Source organism: Candida jiufengensis (assembly GCF_024610255.1).
Source record: "Candida jiufengensis strain CBS 10846 chromosome Unknown scaffold6, whole genome shotgun sequence".
In the NCBI taxonomy this organism is placed as follows: Eukaryota; Fungi; Ascomycota; class Pichiomycetes; order Serinales; family Debaryomycetaceae; genus Lodderomyces; species Lodderomyces jiufengensis.
Window position 1 is genome coordinate 553,536 of NW_026261557.1, and position 21,373 is coordinate 574,908.

The 21,373-nt window shown below is 28.1% G+C and overlaps 12 protein-coding genes across 12 annotated transcripts; 2 read left to right on the top strand and 10 right to left on the bottom strand. All coding sequences in view use genetic code 12, as the record gives it.

The window, feature by feature from the left end:
- Positions 1 to 2,482: 2,482 nt before the first annotated feature.
- Positions 2,483 to 2,995, bottom strand: KGF54_001327 (uncharacterized protein; the record flags this gene model as incomplete). Its single annotated transcript, XM_051761684.1, has 1 exon — positions 2,483 to 2,995. One exon carries the CDS (start codon positions 2,993 to 2,995, stop codon positions 2,483 to 2,485), a length of 513 nt encoding a protein of 170 aa, XP_051621723.1.
- Positions 2,996 to 3,207: 212 nt separating this feature from the next.
- Positions 3,208 to 4,368, bottom strand: KGF54_001328 (uncharacterized protein; the record flags this gene model as incomplete). Its single annotated transcript, XM_051761685.1, has 1 exon — positions 3,208 to 4,368. The coding sequence occupies one exon, from the start codon at positions 4,366 to 4,368 to the stop codon at positions 3,208 to 3,210; it is 1,161 nt and encodes a 386-aa protein (XP_051621724.1).
- Positions 4,369 to 4,537: 169 nt separating this feature from the next.
- KGF54_001329 (amino acid transporter) lies at positions 4,538 to 5,788 on the bottom strand (the record flags this gene model as incomplete). The annotated part of the gene is made up of 1 exon (XM_051761686.1): positions 4,538 to 5,788. One exon carries the CDS (start codon positions 5,786 to 5,788, stop codon positions 4,538 to 4,540), a length of 1,251 nt encoding a protein of 416 aa, XP_051621725.1.
- A 908-nt stretch (positions 5,789 to 6,696) lies between these two features.
- ARO4 (3-deoxy-7-phosphoheptulonate synthase) lies at positions 6,697 to 7,800 on the top strand (the record flags this gene model as incomplete). Its single annotated transcript, XM_051761688.1, has 1 exon — positions 6,697 to 7,800. The coding sequence occupies one exon, from the start codon at positions 6,697 to 6,699 to the stop codon at positions 7,798 to 7,800; it is 1,104 nt and encodes a 367-aa protein (XP_051621726.1).
- A 168-nt stretch (positions 7,801 to 7,968) lies between these two features.
- KGF54_001331 (uncharacterized protein) lies at positions 7,969 to 9,444 on the bottom strand (the record flags this gene model as incomplete). The annotated part of the gene is made up of 1 exon (XM_051761689.1): positions 7,969 to 9,444. The coding sequence occupies one exon, from the start codon at positions 9,442 to 9,444 to the stop codon at positions 7,969 to 7,971; it is 1,476 nt and encodes a 491-aa protein (XP_051621727.1).
- A 261-nt stretch (positions 9,445 to 9,705) lies between these two features.
- On the bottom strand, positions 9,706 to 10,683 carry KGF54_001332 (PAQR-type receptor; the record flags this gene model as incomplete). The annotated part of the gene is made up of 1 exon (XM_051761690.1): positions 9,706 to 10,683. One exon carries the CDS (start codon positions 10,681 to 10,683, stop codon positions 9,706 to 9,708), a length of 978 nt encoding a protein of 325 aa, XP_051621728.1.
- Positions 10,684 to 10,914: 231 nt separating this feature from the next.
- Positions 10,915 to 12,642, bottom strand: ARG2 (acetyl-CoA:L-glutamate N-acetyltransferase; the record flags this gene model as incomplete). The annotated part of the gene is made up of 1 exon (XM_051761691.1): positions 10,915 to 12,642. The coding sequence occupies one exon, from the start codon at positions 12,640 to 12,642 to the stop codon at positions 10,915 to 10,917; it is 1,728 nt and encodes a 575-aa protein (XP_051621729.1).
- Positions 12,643 to 12,863: 221 nt separating this feature from the next.
- Positions 12,864 to 13,528, bottom strand: PSF2 (DNA replication protein; the record flags this gene model as incomplete). The annotated part of the gene is made up of 2 exons (XM_051761692.1): positions 12,864 to 13,346; positions 13,409 to 13,528. 2 exons carry the CDS (start codon positions 13,526 to 13,528, stop codon positions 12,864 to 12,866), a joined length of 603 nt encoding a protein of 200 aa, XP_051621730.1.
- Positions 13,529 to 13,734: 206 nt separating this feature from the next.
- On the bottom strand, positions 13,735 to 16,023 carry RRP6 (exosome nuclease subunit; the record flags this gene model as incomplete). The annotated part of the gene is made up of 1 exon (XM_051761693.1): positions 13,735 to 16,023. One exon carries the CDS (start codon positions 16,021 to 16,023, stop codon positions 13,735 to 13,737), a length of 2,289 nt encoding a protein of 762 aa, XP_051621731.1.
- Positions 16,024 to 16,347: 324 nt separating this feature from the next.
- REI1 (Rei1p) lies at positions 16,348 to 17,562 on the top strand (the record flags this gene model as incomplete). The annotated part of the gene is made up of 1 exon (XM_051761694.1): positions 16,348 to 17,562. One exon carries the CDS (start codon positions 16,348 to 16,350, stop codon positions 17,560 to 17,562), a length of 1,215 nt encoding a protein of 404 aa, XP_051621732.1.
- A 67-nt stretch (positions 17,563 to 17,629) lies between these two features.
- On the bottom strand, positions 17,630 to 20,275 carry GPI7 (mannose-ethanolamine phosphotransferase; the record flags this gene model as incomplete). Its single annotated transcript, XM_051761695.1, has 1 exon — positions 17,630 to 20,275. The coding sequence occupies one exon, from the start codon at positions 20,273 to 20,275 to the stop codon at positions 17,630 to 17,632; it is 2,646 nt and encodes an 881-aa protein (XP_051621733.1).
- Positions 20,276 to 20,787: 512 nt separating this feature from the next.
- On the bottom strand, positions 20,788 to 21,347 carry KGF54_001338 (uncharacterized protein; the record flags this gene model as incomplete). The annotated part of the gene is made up of 2 exons (XM_051761696.1): positions 20,788 to 21,026; positions 21,320 to 21,347. 2 exons carry the CDS (start codon positions 21,345 to 21,347, stop codon positions 20,788 to 20,790), a joined length of 267 nt encoding a protein of 88 aa, XP_051621734.1.
- Positions 21,348 to 21,373: the final 26 nt, after the last annotated feature.

Below are 21,373 nucleotides of genomic sequence, written 5' to 3' on the forward strand. Positions count from 1 at the left end.
AATCGAAGGATCTATAATTTTATTTATTTTTAATTTGAGTTTTAATTAACAACAATCTGAAACTTTATCTTTTGATTTTAATAAGCAGACACTCAAAATTTCACCTTCTTTTATGGTAATGGAAAAAGTTTTTACCGGTGACACAAAAATAAAAAAACATCTCAACGGTTATTACAATATATCTATTTTATTCTTTTTGACATAATTTTTGACTCAAAAAATAAGTTTATCAATCAGGGTTCATATTATTAAATCTTACGATTATATTGTCTCAAATTTGTTGATGTGGAGAAAAATCTCTTCAGTGAATGATCAAAAAACTTATTTTGAGACTAGGTCTTCACAAGGATGAATTGACGATATATCATGAAAAAACAAAATTTAATTTGTTGTCCAAATAATTCTATTGTTCCCCATGATATATTTTAAATATTCTCATTATCCGTGTATAAGCATAATTCAACTGAAAGGGGAGGTAAAAAAAATATCTCAAATAAACATTTTCGATCAATTTAGCAAATCATTACGATTATCATTTCTATTGTTTCAAAGAAATATTTATTTGCCGGCAAATCTTTTGCGCAAAGTTAATGATTAATCAAATACAAAAAAAAGACGTTAAGATACAAAATTATGCATTTAAATAAATTTTATTGTTTTTTTTTTCAAGGACCTTATTGTTAAAAAAAGTCAAATTAAAATTGTTAAAATTTAAGAATTGAGAACCACAACCATTTTAGTTTAGATGTATTTTGCGTTTTAGTTTTAATTTTGAATAATCCCCACTTTTTTTTCTTTACTAGTTCGAAATTAGATAATGGTTTGTGAACAAAAGCTGTGTTGTCCTCTCCTACCTTTAAACTTAATACCCCAAGTTCGAAGTAACCAAATAAGAAGAGGACAAATAAGATTAACAAATTTAATTACAGTCAACTTTTGATTTTAAACAAAAAAATGGGCTTAAATTTTAATTAAAACAAATATCATGGAGTAAAATCTATTTATAGAATCAAAACTATTTTGAAATTTTAACATCTCTATCTCTTTGAATTTTAACACTGTAAATGAGAGATAATTTAGTATTCAGTATCAATCTGCCTAACTTGGAAATTCTCCACCCAAAAAAGTTGTACAAATTACTATTTAAAATGTTGAAAAATGATTTTAACCAATGAATTGGGTTAAATGGGTTGAAAGGTTCGATTAATAGTCATAACCGTTATACTTACACGTGTAAGAAGATGATTCATAAAATTTAAAGAGTGATTGATCAAGTGAATTTGCGCTTTCTTGATGATACGTTTAAAAAATGAAATTATTTTTAAAATCTTATCTATACGTACCGAAGATTTCGATAAACACAAAATGAATTAAATTTTAGTCTAAGTGTATTACTTTAATTTATTGTTACAGAATCAAACTAAACTAAAAAACTAAATCTAAAAACGAAGGTCACTTCAATAACTAGCTTTTTTAAACAGTTTATTTTAAATAACTTTATTTACAAACAATTACTTGGTATGGCTTTTATTCTTCTTTCTCTTGTTTCATAAGGAACAATATGTTAATTTTTAGATTTATCTATAGCCAATTAAATAATTTCATTTGTTTAGTTGAAGTGGATAAGGATCTGATAAATTTTTAAACAATTCAATCTTCAACTGTCAATTACGTCATATATCAACTGATATTTTAATGGTCTATTATTGTAAATTTGTTTTGTCTTTTCTATTTTGAACTTTCTAAAGTAGTCTCTAGCCAAATTTTAATAAACTTCTGCAATTCCATCTATTTTTGGCTATTTTGTAGTCCTATTGACGAAGATAAAGACGAATCTAAACTCCAAGTGCTCGCTATTTTCTTTTTCAAATACTTGATTAGCCATTTTCGTACAAAATTTTTACAAAGTAGATTTTAAAAGTTTTTGCAGCAATTCGAATTCAAATTCAAAATGTATATCAACTTTGAATACTTAACTCTGGAGTTCAACCAACAAAGGTACACTTTAAACAATTACGTAATAATAGAGCTTAGCCTAATGACCTACATAGATTTGAGTATTCAAATGTTTAGATTATATCTGTTAGAGCCAGATCTCAAAATATTAAATAGAAATTTGAATTCTATTACACAAAATCTTATTTTTTATTCGAAATTTCTGGATATTTAATATTGATAACAAGATCATTACTTTAAGACTATGAATTTACTCATACCAAACTGAGTTAAATAAGAATATGCTTGAAACTTTAAACCGTAAAAATTTTTATTACAAATGTGACCCGCTGAAGGTAGAAAATTTTCGGGCAAAGTATTGGGGTTAGAGCTATAAAGTATCATAAGATCTCCATATTCAATTGCAACAACACCTACAATATTATTGTATCATGATCTTCATATATTATTCCAAGTATATAGCCACTGAAGAATGATGAGTAAATAAATAAATAAACTTATGCAAATAAATTTATAGCATTATCTTTCATTTCTTTTGACCATTTATAGTAGCTATAATTTTTCTATTATGTTTTTCAATTCTACCTTCAACCAACCATACACCTTGCCAAGTCCCCAAAGCCAATTTCCCATTAGTAATAGGAATATTTAAACTAACACCCATTAAAGAACTCAAAGCATGAGATGGCATATCATAATTACCTTCAGATGAATGTAAATAATCTTTACGCTGTGGAACTATTCTATCCATTATTGCTTCCATATCTGTTTGTACATCATCATCAAAATTTTCATTTAAAGTTATACCCGCTGATGTATGTTTTAAAAATAAATTCAAATTTCCAATTTCATAATTTTTAATTTGAGGTAATTTACTAATGATTTCTTCTGTTATTAAATAACATCCTTTACTTCTATTACTTAAACTGATTGTTGCTTGATCCCAACTCATTATGTTTGTCGATGATTCTGATAAGGAGATATAGTTGAAAAGTAATTGGAAATTGGGTAATGATTTAAATATTTCAATCAATTGCATGTTATAGTATTATAATTGCTTCTAAAATTTAATGAAGCAAATATTTGAAACATGCGCTACCGCGGACCGACCAAAACACCGCTCTGGATAGATTGGGAAATTTTACACCAACATCGATTTCAGTTTTAATTAAAATGAATCAGGCGATCTAATCGTCTTTATATACTCTATTAATCTATAAGTGACTTTTATTATTACAACTAATAAGCTTCTCAAACCTTAATTCCATTATCAATCAATACAGTTTTAACAGCATCTTCAACATTATCAAAAACACCAACAGTAGGTTTAGCAATTATCAGATCATAATCTTCATCTTGATAGACACCAGTTCTTAATAATATAGATTCCCAACCATGATCATTTGCTCCTTTTATATCTGATTCTGGATTATCACCAACCATATATATCTTTTTAAATGGAGTTGTTTCTGGAATTTCACCTAATTTTGGTAAGTTTTGAATAGATTCATGAGATTTATTCGCTTCTAGTCTAGCATTCCAATCTATTAATATGTGATGAGCAAAATCGTATTGTAATTTAAATGGTTTTCCTAAAATTAATGAATCTAAGTTTTGATCTGGTTTTAATTTGTTTGTGGTATTGTATAATGTTTCCGTCAACATCCTAAAAGCTCCTTGTCCAAATCTCGGTAATGGATAATCATTTGCATATATATAATCATTATTACTAAAAATTATTGGTATGGAAGGTGATGTATGATCTTTCCACGATTTAAAATCTCTTTTTGTCCCAATTAATCCATTATTAGAATTCAACAAGTCTTGTACTATTTGCATATCTGATGATAAATCTCTTGGATCATTAAATACTAATATAGCATCTATGGGAATGGAAGTGTCTATATCTTTTGAATATTTTTCAAAATATTCAGGTTTATACATTGAATGTGGAGCTGCTGATTTATTATTCCTCACTATATCAATTGGCATAGTAACATCTTTAAATCCATAATCCTCAGCTACTTTCCTTGCGTTATCTTTATCACCTCCAACAACCAATACTCTTTTATAATTTGGATCATTAATTAATGACTTCATAGGTGTATGACTTTGAACAACTTGTAATGGTGATATATTTGGAAACCCAGTTATATGACTTACTTCCTGTGCTTTAGCAGCTTCCAGTACTCCACCACCGTTTGTCATTAATATATATGGGATTTTATTCTTATTTAATAATTCTAATGCTGGTTTTGCTTGTGGTATGGGTTTTTTACCACGTATTAAAACTCCATCTATATCGAAAACAAATGCGAAATCTGATTTTAAAGGTAGATTTATATGAAATGATCTGTATAATGCATATGATGAATTTCTGAGTAAAGGCAGCCTCCGACTTACTGCCAACATAATTGAATTTCGAATTGGGTTGTAAATCGTACAATAACTTTATTTCGAGTTGGTGAAAAAATAAAGGTACGGTCCCTTATCTCAAAATCAGACACAAAAAAGACATCGAATGGACCATGTACAAAGAGACAAATCTACAAAATTGTTTTACATTTATCGACATTTATAATTATACAGATCCACCATTTAAACACCAATCTCTACCTCTATCAACTTGTAACCCGCATAATTTAGTTTCTAACCACCAATTAATACAACCAGCTAAAACAATACCCAATCCATCACTAATACTAACAGCTCCCATGCTAAATTCTCTTTTTGATTTAGGAACTTCTTCACTTACTGACATAAAAGTATTAACGTAAGAAAATCCACCCAATAAACCTTCATATAAAATTAGAATTAATAAAAACCAAATTTTCGTGAATGGTTTGTCATACACAGATTGAATTATAGTGATTACAACGTTTATGAATTGAAGTATTGATAATAAATATAGTTTCTTAATTCTTAATCCAAATGTTATTGATGATCTTGATATAAATACTCCCAATTGATAAAGGAATCCGTAAACAACATATATGTCTCTATAACTTGAGAATAACCAATGTGGTAAATCATCCAATGGATATAATAAAGTTGGCGATATACCTTGATTTATGACATATTCTGAAATGTATACTGTAGTCAATGGTATCATAAATGGAATAATTAATGGTTGAATTTTTTTAAATGTATTACTCAAGTGTTGATTGATTTTTTCAATACTTACTTTATTTTCCAAACTATTGTCAATTTCATCATTTATTTCCTCTTCTTGATCTCCTTCAATTATAAAATTATTATCGTCAATTTCATGATATTCTTGATTTTGTTTCGGCAATAAATAATAATAAACAATCAAAAATCCCAGTGGCATTATAGCAAATATTAATAAAACAATCCAAACAGGTATACCAATTAAATTAGTCATTAACATAAATAAAAAACTTCCTAATAAACCAGCAGCTCCAGTACCACTACTCCAACCATTGATTGAATTCCCATTTATACTATAATAATGAGTCAATTGTAAAAAACTAACTTCTCCCATACCTGATGATAATGAAGCTAACATTATACCTAAAATTTTTAACCATATCATATTAATTGAACTTAATGAAATTATAAGCATACCAATTGTTGATAAACCAACTAATGAATATAATCTATTTTTATAACTAATCAAATGTATTATAAAAGGTGATATAAATTTAAATAAAAATGAAGGTAAAACATCAGCTAATAATACAATAGCTTTTGGAGTTGATGAACCAACTAAATCAATTGCAGCTGATAATATAATAACATATAAAATATTATTTAATATTCCAAATATAAAGAATGATATAAATGTTTTATGAGCATCTGTTATATACATTTGATTCTTATTATTGTAATTGACATAACTTTTGCACTATCTTTTGGACAGTTGGAAATTTTAGTGTAATAATTTTAGTTGGTTTTAAAAAATCAAAATTAAAAATAGAGATAAGATTACAAAGAATTGACTATTTGTACTACCATTTGCTACATATTACTTAATTGGGAAGTCTAGAAATTTGCAATTGGAACTACCACATGGGTAAATGAGATTGATCAAAATTTATGAGGGAAGCTGTCAAAAAATTTAGTCATTTTACTCATAATATATGACTATCCCAATTAAACTGTATCATTGAAACACCTCGTGTCTTGAAATTACTAATTTTTTACAACTAAAATAATCTTAAAAATATAGAATAAGAACAAAGCTAACATTCGCTTCACGTATACTGAACCCTTTCACTCCTCTTCATGCCGAATATTTCTATTCTTAATGATTAGTTTCTTTTTTTTTCAACATGCAAAATTAGTCATTATCGTATCTAAGATCCTTTTTTATGTAAACAATTTTAAATGATTTGTCTATATGAAGAGTGAAAAATTTTTATTAATTATAATCTGTGCTACCAAATATTTACGGCAAATTAATATTGTATTAGAGAACAATAGTGAAAAAAAATAATTTTTCCGGAGTGGTATTAATTAAATAAGACTAGCATAATTAAAAATGACTAACTAAATTTTTCAATATTTTCTTTTCTTTTTCTTTTAATTTTCTTATTTTATTATAAATTTACAATTATATTTATTTCTTTCTTTCATCTTTTACTCCATTTTTTATATTTTTAAAGAGTCAACTGTTCTTCTAGTATTTATTTACTATATTTATTCAATTTATTTGTAAAAAAAATTTTCAAATTCAAACATTCATAACTTCATAGATCATATATAATATATAAAAAAATGAGTAAGACACCAGTACCAACTGAATATGATGATACAAGAATATGTGGTTATGATCCATTAGTACCACCAAATTTATTACAACATGAAATTAAAGCTACTTCACAATCATTAGATGTTGTTATAAGAGGTAGATTTGAAGCTTCACAAATTTTAAAAGGTAATGATGATAGATGTTTAGTTATTGTTGGACCATGTTCAATTCATGATACAAAAGCTGCATTAGATTATGCTCATAGATTAAAAAAATTAAATGATGAATTAAAAGATGATTTATGTATTATAATGAGAGCTTATTTGGAAAAACCAAGAACAACTGTTGGATGGAAAGGTTTAATTAATGATCCAGATGTTGATAATTCATTTGATATAAATAGAGGGTTAAGAATTTCAAGACAATTATATTCTGATTTAACAAAAGAAGCTGGATTACCAATTGGTTCAGAAATGTTGGATACTATTTCACCACAATATTTTTCAGATTTTTTAAGTTTTGGTGCTATTGGTGCAAGAACTACTGAATCTCAATTACATAGAGAATTAGCTTCTGGTTTAAGCTTTCCTATTGGATTTAAAAATGGTACTGATGGTGGATTAACTGTTGCATTAGATGCTGTACAAGCTTCTTCAAAAGGTCATCATTTTATGGGAGTTACTAAAAATGGTATGGCTGCTATAACTACAACTTTAGGTAATGATACATGTTTTATAATATTAAGAGGTGGTAAAAAAATTACAAATTATGATCCTGAATCTGTAAAAGCTGCAAAAGAAGCAATAAGTAAATCAACTGATCCAAATATTAAATTAATGGTTGATTGTTCTCATGATAATGCACAAAAAGATTTTAGAAATCAACCAAAAGTATTAGAATCAGTTGCTGATCAAATAAGTAAAGGTGAAGATAAATTAATTGGAGTTATGATTGAAAGTCATATAAATGAAGGTAAACAAAAAATGCCCCCAACTGGTGCAAATAAAGAAGTTTTACAATATGGTGTTTCAATAACTGATGGTTGTGTTGGTTGGGATACAACTGTTGATATGTTAACTAAATTAAGTAAAGCTGTTCAAGCAAGAAGAAGTTTGAAAAATAAAAATTAATATTAAAATTAAAGTAAAAAAATGTAAATAAATTATTTATTCAAAAAAATAAAATAAAAGGGTTCATAAAAATTTTTAATGTATATTATTAAATAATAAAAGGTCGTAAAATTAATTCATAAAAATTCGTTATTCAATCTATTTAACTTATCTATTTATTCAATCTATTTATTTAGTTCTAGCTTTTTTTATTTTTGGTTCATCTTTTGAATTTGATTTTGATTTTGGTGCAGATTTGGTAGTAGGTTTTTTTGTTTCTTTAGGAGCCTTTTTTGGCTTAGTTTCTTTAGTTTTAGCTCCATTTGTTTCAGTTACCTTTGATTTAGGTGCAGCTTTTGGTTTTGGAGTAGCTCTTGGTTTTGGAGCAGCTTTTGGTTTTGGAGTAGCTTTTGGTTTTGGAGCAGCTTTTGGTTTTGGAGTAGCTCTTGGTTTTGGAGCAGCTTTTGGTTTTGGAGTAGCTTTTGGTTTTGGAGCAGCTTTTGGTTTCGGAGTAGTTTTAGGTTTCGGAGCAGCTTTTGGTTTTGGAGTAGCTTTTGGTTTTGGAGTAGCTTTAGGTTTTGGAGTAGCTTTTGGTTTTGGAGCAGCTTTTGGTTTTGAAATAATTCTTGTTTCTAATTCTTCTATATCACTACCACTTAAGTCTGACTCAATTCCATTCATATCTGAATCATCAAAACTCATTTCTATATCACCTTCCTTCATCAGTTCTATATCACGCAATATCATTGCATATTCACCACGATCTCCAGGTTTAACTTCAATTATTTGATCACCTTCTTCTTCATCTGATGATGGGGGTAATCCAAACATTAAACCATAACCTCTTTGATGCCAAGGTGGCATTGTTTTTCTAGTTGATTTATTTTTTTCTTTAACATCCCACATTGTTGCTATATTTCCCATTGCTATGAAATACCTTTCTAAATGATGATTAGTATTTCTATATCCATGATGACGCTTGAACGGATTACGAGTAGCTTTTTTCAAAAATAAATCCATTTCATTTCCATACCAATCTCTTTCATATGGTTTATATGCTTTTTCATATTCATTGTTTTTCAAATCTTCAAAATATTTTGATTTTTCTTCATCAGTTAAGTTTGTTGGCTCTGGATCATTTCCAATATAATTTACAAATTTTAAATGATAACCTAAAGCTTGTTTCAAATGTAAATCTAAAAATCTATCCTTTTTAAAGTTAAATCCAACAATTGTAACTCTTTTTGGATATCTACTATGAACTTCCCAAAAACGACAAAACAGGAGAATTAAATTTTCAAATGAATCAGTTGCATAATTTTCAGTTGTACATCTTGAGTAATCAACTTCATCACCAAATAATTCTTTGTATAAATTCATATATGATATAGCTTCAGAAATTGGACCTGCTTCAACTTTAGTTTCTCCACCACTGAAAATTATATAAGCTTTTGGATCTTTTAACATTTCAGCATGAGCGGTTTTAACATGATCAATAAAACATAAATGATCATTACCTTGAATTTGAAAATCAGCTAAATACCATGATTCTCTTTTTGTTGGATCACCTCCTTTATAAATCCCATGACAAGGTACAAGAATTAATTTCTTTTGTTTATCTTTTTGATCTAATCTATTTCGTTGAAAATCTTCGGGACCTAGCATTTTGAATTGATTAATAAGGTGCTAGATATAATAATTGCAACACTTTTTAAAAAAAAAGTGTTGTTTACTTTTCAAAGATTTAGTTGCAAAAAAATATTATGTATACGCGTTTGTTTTATATATTATTATACATAATAAATTATAAGATCCTTAAACAATCGCGTGTATAAATCACGATGCACGAATGGAAAAGGTCAATGAAGAGGTATTATACGAAAATCAGTATGATCTATGAAGTCTCTATGTTTATTTATCTATTGTTTATGATAAAATATTTTGATGTAAATAATGATAACATTGAACTAAAGCTTTCCAATGACAAAAAGCTGCTATAACAACAAATACATGAAATATTTGATGAGAATGACCAAAAATATCAAATTTACCAGATAATGGATTATCTAAAAGCAGTTGTTCATCCTCTTCTATATGTGTCATACTTTCTGGAAATCTCATTGCGTATAATACTGCACCCAATATATAAAAAAATCCTTCTCCTATCAACCAATATATACCTGATCTTTCCTTTGTAGTATCAAATCCAAACTCAAAAACAGCATTAGCAATTGGTAAAACTCCTGAAAGTCCAAATAATATAAACATTGTTGATCTATATGGTCTATAAGTATTTTTAGAAAATTCAGGATGTAAAGTGAAAACTGTACAAACAATTCCAAAAAATAAAGTTAATCCAACAAAGAACCATTTTTGAATTGGTAAATCATAATAAGAAAATAATATAATTGAAATTAATGAACATGTAATTAATATAACAATTCCAAAATAATCTAATTGATTACCAAATTTACTAACTTTATGAGAATGAGATTTTAAACAATGGAAAACTGAAGACATAAACATACAAAAAGTACATGCTAATCCAAATTGTAAAAAATTCAATTTTTCCCATATACCTAAATAATTATCATATTGAGTTAATTGAAAATTTATATAATATAAGATTATCCAAAATGATATACTCGATGGTATAAGATGTGAATATATGTTGACTGTTTCATTATGTAGGTATCCTAAAGATTTAAAACTATCTAAATATGATGATGTACCTCTTACATAACCAGATCTTATATAATGATTGTCTTGTTGCCATTCATCTAATTCATGATAATATGCTAATTTCTTAGCTGATGAGTTTGATGGTTTTGTTGATTGAATTTTTGAAGTTGGGTTTTGTTGTTGTTCTGTTTCCTTCCTCTGTCTGATGGTTGATTCAGACATACTTTAGATGGAAAAGAAAACAGCAACTAAACTAAAAAGTTGTGATGTTTCTATTTCTAATATTTGAAAAACGTATATTTTAAAAATGTTGGGGTCATAAGATCTTTAAATTGTTTGTGTAACAAATCATGCGTCAAAATATTCTTAAATCCTAAAGATAATTGAGAAGTTTAATATAAAAATTTACAAGTTGTCAAATTAATGCAAGTAAGATTATTCCTTTACATGATACTACTTAAAAGAGGGTACTATACCTTCACAAATTGCAGAATATTCTTTTAATTTTTCACCAATATTTACAACACCATTTTTCGAAGGTTCAGCTCTTTTAAGTCTATCAATTCTTTTATCAAATATATCACCAGTATAAAAGATTTTCCATTGTGATTCAGGAGAACTCATACAACCACAACATCTTTCAAAATACCATTTGTTTACCGGATTGACTTTTCTTGACCTCCATATTAATTCCGTTGGGTGTGATTGTAAAATAATTTTAAATATTATATCTGCTAATCCTGGTAAACCTTGATTTTTTTTAGCAATTGCAAATTTATCTAAATAAGCTATCTTGTCACCATTGTTTTGCTCCCACGTTATTATCGCTGCCCCATCATAGTCACCAACTAGTATAAATGTTGCTAGATTTTTATTTATCCTTTTAAAATATTCATCAACTTGTAGTTTCTTACCAAAGGAGTCATTCAAAACATTTACTAATTTTTCTTTATCTACTAGCTTATGCTTGAATAAATAGTCCATAGAAAAATTACCATCATAATCATCATGATTAAATATTTGAACATCTACACCTTTTTTTATTATTGTGGTTGAAACTTGAGGTGTTCTTTTATTAGTGCTTGGTAAAGACGATGATATAATTGATCTATCAGTCAAAACGTTATATATGATAGGATTTAATTGATCATTATTGATAGACATGATCTCTGGTGTCGTTATAATTCCAGTTGTTTCATCATTACCGGATTTATCATTAATAAAAGTTAAAATTGAATTCATACTATTCAAATTTTCAACATGTAGATCTCTTACCTTTGGTCCAATGTGACCAATATATAATTCTGATAATATTTCTGAGTATTCTTGCGATAAATTTATAAAGACATGACTAGTTTGTTTTCTTTCAATTGATGGAATACCACCCAATGGATCAATCATTACTATTTTCTCCACCGACAACAAGTCAGTGGTTCTTTTTTCAATTAATCCTTCACACAATGAATAAAGCAACTTATCACACTTTAGTATTTCTTGTTTTGTATTGTCTGCATTATATACAATCGGCTGGATTATCGGTATTGTACCTTGATATAGTGGAATTAAAATCAGCTCTAGACTATCAATTGTAGGTTTTCCATTGTTGGTAGTAAATAACGTTCTTAGTATTGTAGCTTTTAGATCAGCCTGATCTTCTGGCTTACCCAATATGTTCAACATTTTATTGGCTTGATCAATCATGTATAACTCATTCAGTCTAAAAGAGTCATTCGGTAAATGATCGTAGTCTAATAGTATAATTGGTGATATTCCCAAAGTTATTAGCCTTTTGAAAGTCTCCACAATCCCTCTCCATTGTTTCAACGTTATATTCGTGAACTTAATTTTAAAGATGGCTATTCTCGAAGGTATTTTCTTTAATTTTGTCTCTTCATCATCATAAATATTGGTAAATGGATTCTTTTGATTTAAAAATCTATTAATAAATAATTCCCTCTGGTTATCTCTTTGATTTAATGGATCGTCTTCTTTAACATTTGCAAACTTTAAATTAGTGAAATCAAATTGATTCTGATATTTCGTTAAGTAATTTTTAGCTTCTCTCTTTGTTGTTGTTGATTTTAAAATTGAAAGAATTAAATTTCTTTTAGCATCAGTTATTGCTTTATGAGTATCTATATTTGATATAAATTGTCTATTTAAGGGTTTTATTTTACTCATTTACTGAAAAAGAAAGGGAAACCCCCACAAATTAATCTGATTCGATTGATCAATTTGTGTGATAATTTATAATTTTTCAGATTAAGTTTAGCGCGATAAGATGGAAAATTATGTGGTTACATAGTTACATACTACATTGATTTAGTACGGTTTCAGTGAATGCGAGTATATTCTATAAATCCTTTAAACAAGTTAAAGGGTCAAATATTGATCTTGCTCTATTAGTCCTCTTCATCTGAATTTTCATCCATATCATCATTGTTCTCTCTATGTTTCAAAGTAGTATCATGCAATTGTCGTAATTTATTCATAACAGGTAAAACAAAAGGTCTAATTTCATTAATTTCCATTAGAGATAATCCATTTAATTGTATATTAGATTCATTTAATTCTTTTAAACCTTTTCGTGATTTAATTAACCTAACTTCTCTTAAATCTTGAATTATTGATCTTATTTCATCAGTTGAATCTTGTAAATCATCTGATGCTTTAGTTAATATTATTTTGGACATCTCGAGCCAATTCCACGGTAAGTCACTAAATTGAGTTGGTTTTCTTACTTCATCATCGTATTTTTCTTTTAAATATGCTATATTTAACCATTTTGGTGGGACTATGTTACATTTATCTTGATTTTTTAGTATTAATGCCACCCATAATGGGACTTTCTCTCTTCTCATTGCTCGTAAATTGGGTATCCTCGTCTGTTTAAGGGTGTTAGTATTAGTTTTTGGGTCATAAATACTGATTATTTTGTTTTACATACACCTATTAGATCTATTTTTTTCATGGAATATCTTGGTAAAATAGTTATTAGTTCATTTTCTGCTAAAAAGCTTATTTCTGTAGGCGTTAGATTACCTTGTAAGTTTGATGGTAATACCATTTTTGGATTTGTAGTAAGTCTTTATTGATTCATGTATTTGATAGTGTAATCAAATCTGCATGTAGAAAAAAAAAACGCGTCTTAGATATTTTCACGCATACTTCTTTATAAATTTATTTTGCAGCCATTATCTTTACATTTTATTAAAAAGAGTGTAGAGTCAGAGATTGGTTTTAGTACAGAGGTATGCAATTATTTTATTAATTCTATTTTTTATTTCCTTTCCCATATTTCATTTTAAAAGTAGATGTTCTACCAGCAGTCATATTTTTCTTCTTTTTTGCTGCTCTTGGACCAGCATCTGGGTTAGCATTTGGATCAAATGATCTTTTCTTCTTTCTATCTTGTTTTTTAGTTGAGTCTATCAAAATCTTATCAGCGTTTGCATAATCAATACTTGGTTCATCTTCTTGTGACAATTGCTTTCTATTTTTATTTTTATTTTTGTTATTTTTCCGAAGCGTTATTAATTCATCTGGGTTTATATCTTTATCTTTACTGAATAATACTTGTTGACCAGTTTTAGGCTTTGGCTCTTCTACTTCCAACTCAGCAGATTCAGTTAATTCGTCATTTTCTGGTTCTACCTCCTCTTCTATTTCAATCTCTAAAAGTTCGCCCGGTATAGTTACTGATTGACTTAAGGAACATAATTTGTTCCACGTATTAACAAGTCTTTTTTGACTTATATCACTAAAGTTGTGTCTTTTGACATCTTTTTCATTATATTCATAGGTACTTGTTTGTGAGTTTGAGCTTTTTGGTGTGAAAACTGAAGAATCATCAGTCATGAATGAAATCTTATCAACCATATAACTTGCTTCATTTATTAAATTATCAAATGCATCATTAACAAATTCAATGTCAATTGGTTGAGTCATTGATTGATCTAATGTTTGATTATTGTATTTATCAACTATGGCCCAATCATTTTGTTCACTTTCTTTCAAAGTTTTATCAATCAATACTGCAATTTCTCTAGCATTCAATCTGACTGCTTCTGAAACATATGATGGGGCATTTAAAATTTTGTTTACATCCACAGGTGCTTCTATTGATGCTAATGTCACCAATAATTGATTTGGCATTATGTACCTCACTGACTCATCTTCTTGTCTTGCAACTAAATCTCTCCAATTATATAAAACTTCAATTACTGGTTTTTTAAATGATGGTACGTTGTACTGGTACATTATTGAACTCCATGGTTCCTTTGGATTTGAAGCCATTATTGGACATGAAACTTTATTTGTTAAATTATTTGACACTGGTCTGAATTTTGTGTATTCAAATCTTCTCTTTGCTACCTGTCTTGAATCAAATAATACTTGAGATAATTTATCTGCATCGATCAATTTGTTACGAAGTTGATCAAATATATACAATAAAAAATGAGTATCAGATCTAGCATATGCCATCATAGCTTTTGGTAATGGTCTTATTCTCCAATCTGCTAACTGATATTTTTTTGATGTTCTGAAATGGGCAAACGTATCTAACAAATATTGTAATGAGAACTTTGCAAATCCCAATTGTCTTGATGCATGATAAGTATCAAATAATGAAACAATATATAAACCCAAATCTCTTTGCAACCAGATTATGTCCATAAATGCACCATGAAAAACTTTTACAATATTTGGATTCGTGAAAACTTCATTCAACCTCATCAAATCATCTCTTAATGCAATAGTGTCTATTATCCAATCTTGTTCACGATTTGAAATCTGCATTAAACTTACTATACCATAATATGATCTATAATCATGATGTTCCAAATCTACTGCTATTTCGGTCAGTTTCAGCAAGATGTCAATCATCTTGTTTAAATCTTCTGTAGTTTCTACCCATGTAGCTTCAGTTGTTGACCAATCTTTTGGTGGTATTGGTTCTGTTTTTTCCAATATGGAATCAGGATATGGTTGATTATCAATTTCGTACTCGTAAGGATGTGCATAATATGGTGGATCTATTAGTTCAATTGAATCTTCAAACACAGGTTCTGGATTAACTAATTTATTTATTGAATTCCATGGTTGTAATGAATTTGGTTTTGTTGATATTCTTGGTTTAAATGGTTCTTCTTCTGAGTTGTCAACGGGTATTTTGAAATTTCGTTGAGGTTTCAGGATCTTTTGATTTGAGTCATGTGGTACCAGATCGTTTCCCCCATCTTCAAGATATTGTTTCTCATTTGTACTGGAGGAACCATTATTTTTATTTAATTGATCAAATGTAAAATCTATTTTTTCAAATATTGAATCTATTATATTTCCAACTGGTCTCCAAGATGCTTCACTTGTAATATGATCTTTGCCAAATTGTAATTGTTCAACATCGTTGGAACTTGATGAAGTGGTTCTTAATAAATCATTCGTTATTGTTAGAAGTCTTTCACCTCTTTTATCTATTTCATCACTAATATTTGCATCAACTGATTTATAAAAATTAACATCTTGAGCTGCCAATGATGAAGCAGCTCTTATAGTAGGCATTAGTTTTGATAAAATATCCTTAAACACATCTTGATCCCCCGATGACATTTTATACAAATGAAGGAAACAAATTTATGTGATTAATCAAGAAGTTTAGATTTGTGATGGTTGTAAAAATAAATTTTGATACAAGTATATAAGTTTGTATGTCTTAAACTTTGTTTTTGTGACATAAATTTAATATGTCTTCTCTCATCTCATTATAGGATTATATTATGGGATTAATATATTTAATATTTGATCTTTCTAGATTATAAATCAAATACTAATTCATTGCAACAATTACAACAACATAACTAGAAATAAATTCATATAATTTTGAAGATGTTTACTTGTAACACATGTAATTTACAGTTCCCAGAGTCAGAGGACCAAAGAGTACACATGAAATCAGAGTGGCACCGTTATAACTTGAAAAGAAAAGTAGCACAATTACCACCAATAACAGAGGAATTATTTAATAATAAGGTTGCAACATTACAATCACCAAATGATTCTACTAAAGAAAAACAAATAACGAAAAAGGAACAAAGAAGGAAAGAAAAAGAAGCTATATTGGAGAAAAAGAAGGCAATATTAGAACAAGCTAAAAGGGCAATGATGGCTGAAAGGTTGGCAAATCAACAAAATGGTCAATCTATAGAAAGTACGACACCAATAGAACAAGATGAATTAACACAACCTAAAGAAGTTTCGGAAACTATCGAAGAACCAACAACAGAAGAAACTCCAACTCCAGAATTAACACAAGAACAAGAAGAAGAAAAACAATTACAACAAAAATTATTAAATAAACTTGAAATACCGCCAACAACTTGTTTATTCTCACATCCAAAATACAAACACGAATTTAATACGGTCGACGAAAACATAGACCATATGTTCAAACAACATGGATTATATATACCAGAAACAAATTATCTTATAGATAAAACAGGTCTTATTGAATATTTAGCAGAAAAAATTGGATTTGGATTTTGTTTATCATGTAATTATCAAGGTAGGAATGCAGAAGCTGCAAGAGAACATATGCAAACTAAAAGACATATGAGAATTCCATATGAGACAGAAGATGAAAAATTGGAGATTTCTAAATTTTATGATTTCTCATCTACCTATGATGATAATGATGATGTAATTGTTGATGGAGAAGTTGAAGAGGGTGAAGAAGATTGGGAAGATGTAAGTGATGAAGATGGAGAAGAGTTTGACTCTGATGAAGAATTACCTACCTCCAACAAGGATGACATATATCAAAACGGTAATGAATTAATACTTCCTTCAGGAGCTGTAGTAGGTCATAGATCAAATGCAAGATATTATAGACAAAACTTAGCACCTGAAAGAATTTTATCTGAAGGTCAAGGTACTGTTATAGCTGCGGAAACAAGACATATGTTAACATTACAAGATAGAAAACATTTAGCCGAAAAGAAAAGAAAATGGAGAAGTGAAAAGAAAAGAGAAGATATTAATGATAGAAGAGCTGCTAAATTTATTAATAATCAACCACATTATAGAGATCAATTATTACAATAGAATTTCTTTGATCGTATAGTTAATGTATTAATTAAATGCTAAATTATCTTTTATTATTGTAAAATCTTTAAATAGTTAGTAGACCGGAAGATATTATTAGATCGACTAGAATATTAACAAATAATATCCAACTACCAAAGAATAATAATTTTGGTGAAAAGACTGTCCAAATAAACAAATGAAATCTAAGATTTATACATGATCCAACTAAATTAATAGCAGAAACTGCATAAAAGAATAAAACAATAAATAATCTAAGCAATTGTATAGAGTATTTCAATGGTGGAAAATTAATTAAATCGTTTTTAGAAGGACCTTTGAAGCATGCAAAACTTGGTTCAAATATTAATTGTAATGAAGATAATGACCAAAATATAGGACCTGAAAAATTAGATATGAATGTTAATATACCAACAATGAATACATCATAAGTTTCGATACCATTATAAGCATTTGTTAAATCAACTGTTGCTAAAGAATTTGTATTGCCCATACAAAAGAAAGTCAAATTTTGTAAACATAACGTTATGAATGTTATTGATATGACATAATTATCAATTGATGCAGTTTTGGTATAACTTAAATATGAAATTGAGAACTTTGCAACCAAAAGTACTAGGAAAATTGGAATATTTTCATGTCTTGTTTGATGTATTAAAAAAATTGTAATGATATTTGAAAAATCGGTAATGTTACCATACTTTATACCTTTTATCTTACCAACAAATAATCTTGCACCTAGTAAAGTCAACAACATGAATGAGCCTAGTTTTGATAACTGTATACTTACATTTTGTAATTCAAATTTAATATCAGACTTATTAATATTTACATCATAACTATCCAATATCCAAATTAGTAACCATTTAAAATATGTTGGTGGTTTGTTGGAATCTATGTAGTATTGTACTACTTTGAACAGGAATGATATGGAGCTGGCAACGAATATAGACATGAACGAAACTAACGAACCCACGTCTTTGAAATCAAATGAATTTTGAAACGTCGTGAAACTAAAAGTTCGAATAATGCTACCCTGTACAAATACAGCTATTGTGATTGTCGTATAAGTTAATGCAATTAAGGCCCAAAGCAATTCGTTATTGTCATTTGATAAGTATGATGCAATATTGAATTGTGTAAACCATTTTTGACCACTGTTATTCCAAGATCTTAAAAGTCTTATACAAGTAAATAATAAAATGAAATTGACAACATTTAACTTGGTACTGAAAGCTTTAAAGAAAGTGGATCCAAAGTATAGTAACACTAAACAAGTAGCAAAATACCAAATTTGATGTTCTTCTTCAATTAAAGAAGATCCATGAAAGTGAATTGAATATAAAACAACAAAAACTTGAAAAAATATAATGAATTGAATATTAACATTTTTTAAAGTGAAAAAATATAAATTGAAAATTAAAATTGTGAAAATAGTAGATAATAAAATTAATCCTGATCCTAAAAAGATATCTTCATAGTTATAATTAGTTGCGGAATTAGCCATTTCAGACTGCACTTCGTATAAAAAATTGTAGTATTCATCTAATGAACTAATACCGGATTTTAATTGTTCCCAATTTCTCCAAATTTGTCCATTAGTTCCATATTTTGTTTCATATAAATTCATCATTTGTATGCAATTTTCCAATATTATTTTGGTTTGTAAATCTTTTGGCCAAATTTCAATCACTTCCCTTGATATTATACCCAATGAGTTTTTAGGTATAGGAAAATTCAAAAGACTCGCTAACGTTGGTACCAAATCTATTTGAAATATTGAATTATAATATGAATAATCTGAATTTTCAGGTAATGGCGCTATTTGATTTATTTTATTAAATTTTGGAGATATAAATGATAATGCTGCTGATGTTTCTCCAGATGATGATCCTCCATGATTTCCAACTTCATTCATTCCATGATCTCCCATTAAAATTAGTAATGTATTTTGATTTGTTTCTATGTAGTTATAAAGTCTTTTTAGTATGTTGTCCATTTCTATTTGTTTTGGTATCATGTAAGTTGATTGAGGACCACCTTTATGACCAATATGATCTAATCCTAAATAATGTAGTATTAACCCATCCCATTCTTTAGTGTTTAATTGTTCATCTAAATGACGTGTTACATTATTGTCAACCTCGGTGAAGTCACTCACAAAAAATGAATTGGTTCCTTCATATTCATTGAATTCATTTGGAAACAATTTTAACCAAGTATCATCACCAAAGAAATTTATAGTCTTGTTTAAATTTTTATACTGATTTACCCAAGAATCTTGTGCATGCAAACCTTGTGAATCATCATAATCATCTGCAACATTCAAAATTGCATCTAAAAAACTTGGTGTACCTCCAGTTGTAATTCCTTTTAATCTTGGTAATGTAACAGTCGGTGGATTTGAAAATGCAGTAAATGGTATTGCATGACCTTTATTTATCAATTGATGTAAAAATTTAAATTTTGAATTTTCTCCAAAACAAAAATCTGATCTCATTGCATCGACTACCATTAGTATGATTTTATCAAATTGTGGTTGATTTTTTTGATTTAAAAATGGTGATTTATTATCATCTTGTGAAAAGGTATTTAAACCTGGTAAAACGACTTTTGATGGGAAAAATCCTCTTAAAAATATTATAAATCCAGTAAGATTAGTAATTAAAAGTATCAAATACACTGTCCATTTTAGTGTTAATGACTTTAGCATGGAATATAATTGTTGATAAATGAATCAAAAAAATCTGGGGTTCAAAGACTGAAAAATTTAAAACAAACAAAATATTATAACACGTTTAACGCGTACGTTTATTGGATCAGACATTAAAATTAAATAATGAAATCTACTGCATTAACCTTCCCTTTTATGGTCTTTAAACTAAAGCTTGTTGAAATATTAGTTTGTATTGTATTAAAAGCCGAAGTTGATTTAGGTGAATTTCAATCTATTTGGTTGTCAATTTTTACTGCTCAATTTTCTTGCAACCAATTTTCTATAGAAATTAAAATTCATGAAAGAGCATGTACGATTCGTGAACATTAAAAGTACAAATTTTGTATGATTATATTATTAAAATTTTACAAACCACTCAACTAAAGCTAGCAACTAATCTATTTCATTTTCCTTTAACTCCTCCACTCACCCACTAACAAAAAAAAACCAAAAATTAAAACAAACTTTTAAAGTAAGAACCTCTACTTCGCTTTGATGAATCAAACGTACTATCCAATAGCAACGGGTTCACCTTTTTTCAATCTATCAATAGCTTGAGAATCTAAATCACCAGATGTACCACAAATATCACATTTTAATCTTTTTGAATAATAAAATGGAATTAAAGGTATGAAAAAAATTGTAATAGCATTTATAGTTCTAATTGCATGAGCACTTTGATTATGACAATGACCACAATAACATGCTACATTACCAACATCTTTCAATGGTTTATTAAATTCTTGAACTACAAAAACTTATAGTTAGTATTCCATATTTTGAAGAGGGCAAATTGACCAACTAAGTCATAATTTTCTGACATAATGCAATTACTGGAGGCCACGGTAACTCTTTGGTAAATTATGTTACCTAGCTTTAAATAACTACGTTCTGACTTAGTCATGTCAAACCATTTATTGAATGAATATCTCAAAGTTTCAAGGGCAGTGCGGCTTGCTTCTTAACTCCATGTCTAGTAAACAAATTTGCAAATATGATCAATTGACCCAAAATTTTCAAGAAATCTCAAGTGTAACATACATCCTATAAGGAAGAAACAAAAATCCATTATTCAATTAATTTGTTTGGTGTCTT